Raw genomic sequence first — 2,500 nt, 5'->3', positions numbered from 1 at the left:
GAGAAAAAATATATATAGAAGTTGTAGCGTAATAAGTGAAGAAATTATCAGCTATTCCCTAGCCTGATTCACAGGCACTGAAATGGAAGGGAACTGGGGAGAGTAGCAATGGGGTTTTTTTTCCAAGTCCCTTTCAATCCATTTCACCGCTTTCTCCGCTTCCCAGTCTCGATTCCCTTTCAGCATTTGATAGGCAGGCTAAAAGTACCGCCTTTTACTGCATCAACTGGTGTTATCACCATAACCCAAGGTATTAATACTGAGAGCAGTGCTTTTTTTTTTTCTTGAGTGCGATGACTGTTTACATTAAGGAAGGAAAATCTTAGAGGCGCATTATGTAAGGACTCTTTCTGTTGAACCTTAGTTGCATTTTCCATTGCTCTTTAGTGATAAGATGTCATTACATGCGTGGAGATATTAGGCGGGCCCCAGGGAGTCAGTATTCCAGACACAAACTAGCGCAGAATACTGAAACTGCAAAAGCAAACTAAAGAGAAAGACTGAGCCAAGCCAAGAATTGCCGACACAACCATATTAAGTCACTAAATTGCATTGAGAGATGACCTTTTTCAGCCTTCATTTTCTATTGTATTTCGTTTTATTAGTTTCCCTGGTGTGTCAATGTTTTTCCCGCGAAGTCAATGCTTTTTGTAGACCGTGAAGTGCTTTTACGAAGGCCCTGGCTTGCGCCAGCAGACTAAAGTTCACTACCACGGCAGGGTATCGGTTTTGAATATAGTTAACCCTCGGATACCTCGAATCCCCTTAGATCCTCCGACACTCAGAATCGTGACAAGAACTGTCGCTAATATTTTTTAGGTTTTGCGTTAAAAAAAAAGGACTCATAACGACAACAAAAATTGACCAAACGAAAACCTCACACACAGAACTCACAAAATCACACGGTAGTCAAGATAGGACTGATACAAAGCAAAAAAAAGATGCAACTCTACTTGAAAATACCTTGCACGAGAACGAAGAACATGATCATGGCTCCAGCTGTCAAAGCAGACATTCCAGCTCGTATATAATTCCAGTAAATGGCCCACGAAATAGAACCAGCCAAAAGATCTTCGTCGGCATTTTCGAGTCCAGTGACATCTTCCCACCTTTCGGTTTCATGTTTGTTTATGTCTTGGGTCGAGGCGCTTTCCTTTTTTATTTGGGCGAGTTGTTTCGTTTCAGGACAACGATTTACCGCATTCAGATCAGATTCAAGCAATGTCGTAAAGCTACCTTTCAATGACGTTTCTCCGTTTTTCATAACAACAATATTCTTGGCATCCTTGAGCACATGAAAATTGTGGGTTATCATTAACCGAGTTTTGTCATGCAATAAGGTGCTGATGCAGTTCTGAAAAATATGCTGTCCGACCTTTGTGTCAACTGCACTCAATGGATCATCCAGCAAGTAGATATCAGCATTAAAGTAGACTGCACGTGCCAATTCTACACGAGCTCTCTGCCCACCACTCAAAACTATTCCACGTTCTCCGACACGTGTCATATCGCCAAAAGGGAGCCTTTCTAAGTCTTTTTGAAGGGCACATGCCCCTAACGTTTTGCCATACTTCTTCGGGTCAAACGTTTCCCCAAACAAGATATTTTCTCTTACAGTCCCAGAAAATACCCAGGGCTGCTGACTAATCCACGCAATTTTACCGTGATGTGTGATATCTCCGTCAAGTAGTGACATTTCGTTGAGAATGGCATAAAATACGGATGATTTTCCGCAACCAACGGGACCAGTGATGAAAGCAAGATCACCTTTGTTAGCTGTTAAAGACACTGATTTCAAAGAAGGTCTTTCCCATCTACCATTCCAACTACATACCACGTTGTGAAGTGAGATGGTGCTTGTTTTGTTCTCTTTAAAGAATTTACCTTTTTTACAATCAGCAAAAGCGCCGTGGAGAAATTTTTGCACGCTGCTGTAGTCATACTCAAGTAAGTCTTGGATGCGACACAAAGCCTTGGCAAAGTCAGCTAATTCTTTTGCTCCTCGTGCAACGTTCCAGCTGACACCTGTTTTAATTGAATTCAGGAGTGATAGAATCATGAAGGTATTATATGAGTTTAGGTGTACTCCATTTAATGCCATTGTGGTGAACGATATGAAAGCTGCGATATTATTGCAGGAAAAATACAAAGTATTAAAGGTTGCTAATATTGCCGCTTCCCACCTGATTAGCTTCATTTCATTTCTGAATAAGAAAAAAAAACATATTTCATTAGCTAGGGTCAAGACGAGATTAAAAGAATTACTTTCTAAAGAAAGTCTTATTAATGTCATTATGCATACATGGTAACACAAATTGCAAAGTTGTGACATTTCTTATGTAAAGCGCTAACAATTGACAATTCTTCAATTTGATCTGGCGAAGGCCTAACCCTCCAAACGTCAGCTCCCAAATCTTTTCTCCGGTGGTTATTTTACCTTTATCAACTCGTTAAAAAAAACAAAAAGTTTTATCCAATTGCTGTAAATTGAAAATAAAGG

At 40.1% G+C, this 2,500-nt stretch overlaps 1 protein-coding gene across 3 annotated transcripts in view; it reads right to left on the bottom strand.

The window, feature by feature from the left end:
• Window positions 1-2,500, bottom strand: part of LOC137970911 (ATP-binding cassette sub-family C member 4-like) — a 25,074-nt gene that overhangs the window by 15,428 nt on the left and 7,146 nt on the right. For all 3 annotated transcript variants that reach the window (XM_068817571.1, XM_068817570.1, XM_068817572.1), the window contains exon 4: window positions 964-2,204. In XM_068817571.1, coding sequence (XP_068673672.1) covers window positions 964-2,204 — 1,241 coding nt within the window. The remainder of the gene's footprint in view (window positions 1-963; window positions 2,205-2,500) is intronic.

Source organism: Montipora foliosa, chromosome 9 (assembly GCF_036669935.1).
Source record: "Montipora foliosa isolate CH-2021 chromosome 9, ASM3666993v2, whole genome shotgun sequence".
Lineage (NCBI taxonomy): Eukaryota > Metazoa > Cnidaria > Anthozoa > Scleractinia > Acroporidae > Montipora > Montipora foliosa.
The sequence above is the reverse complement of the archived record's forward strand: the minus strand, read 5'-3'. Positions and strand labels throughout refer to the sequence as shown.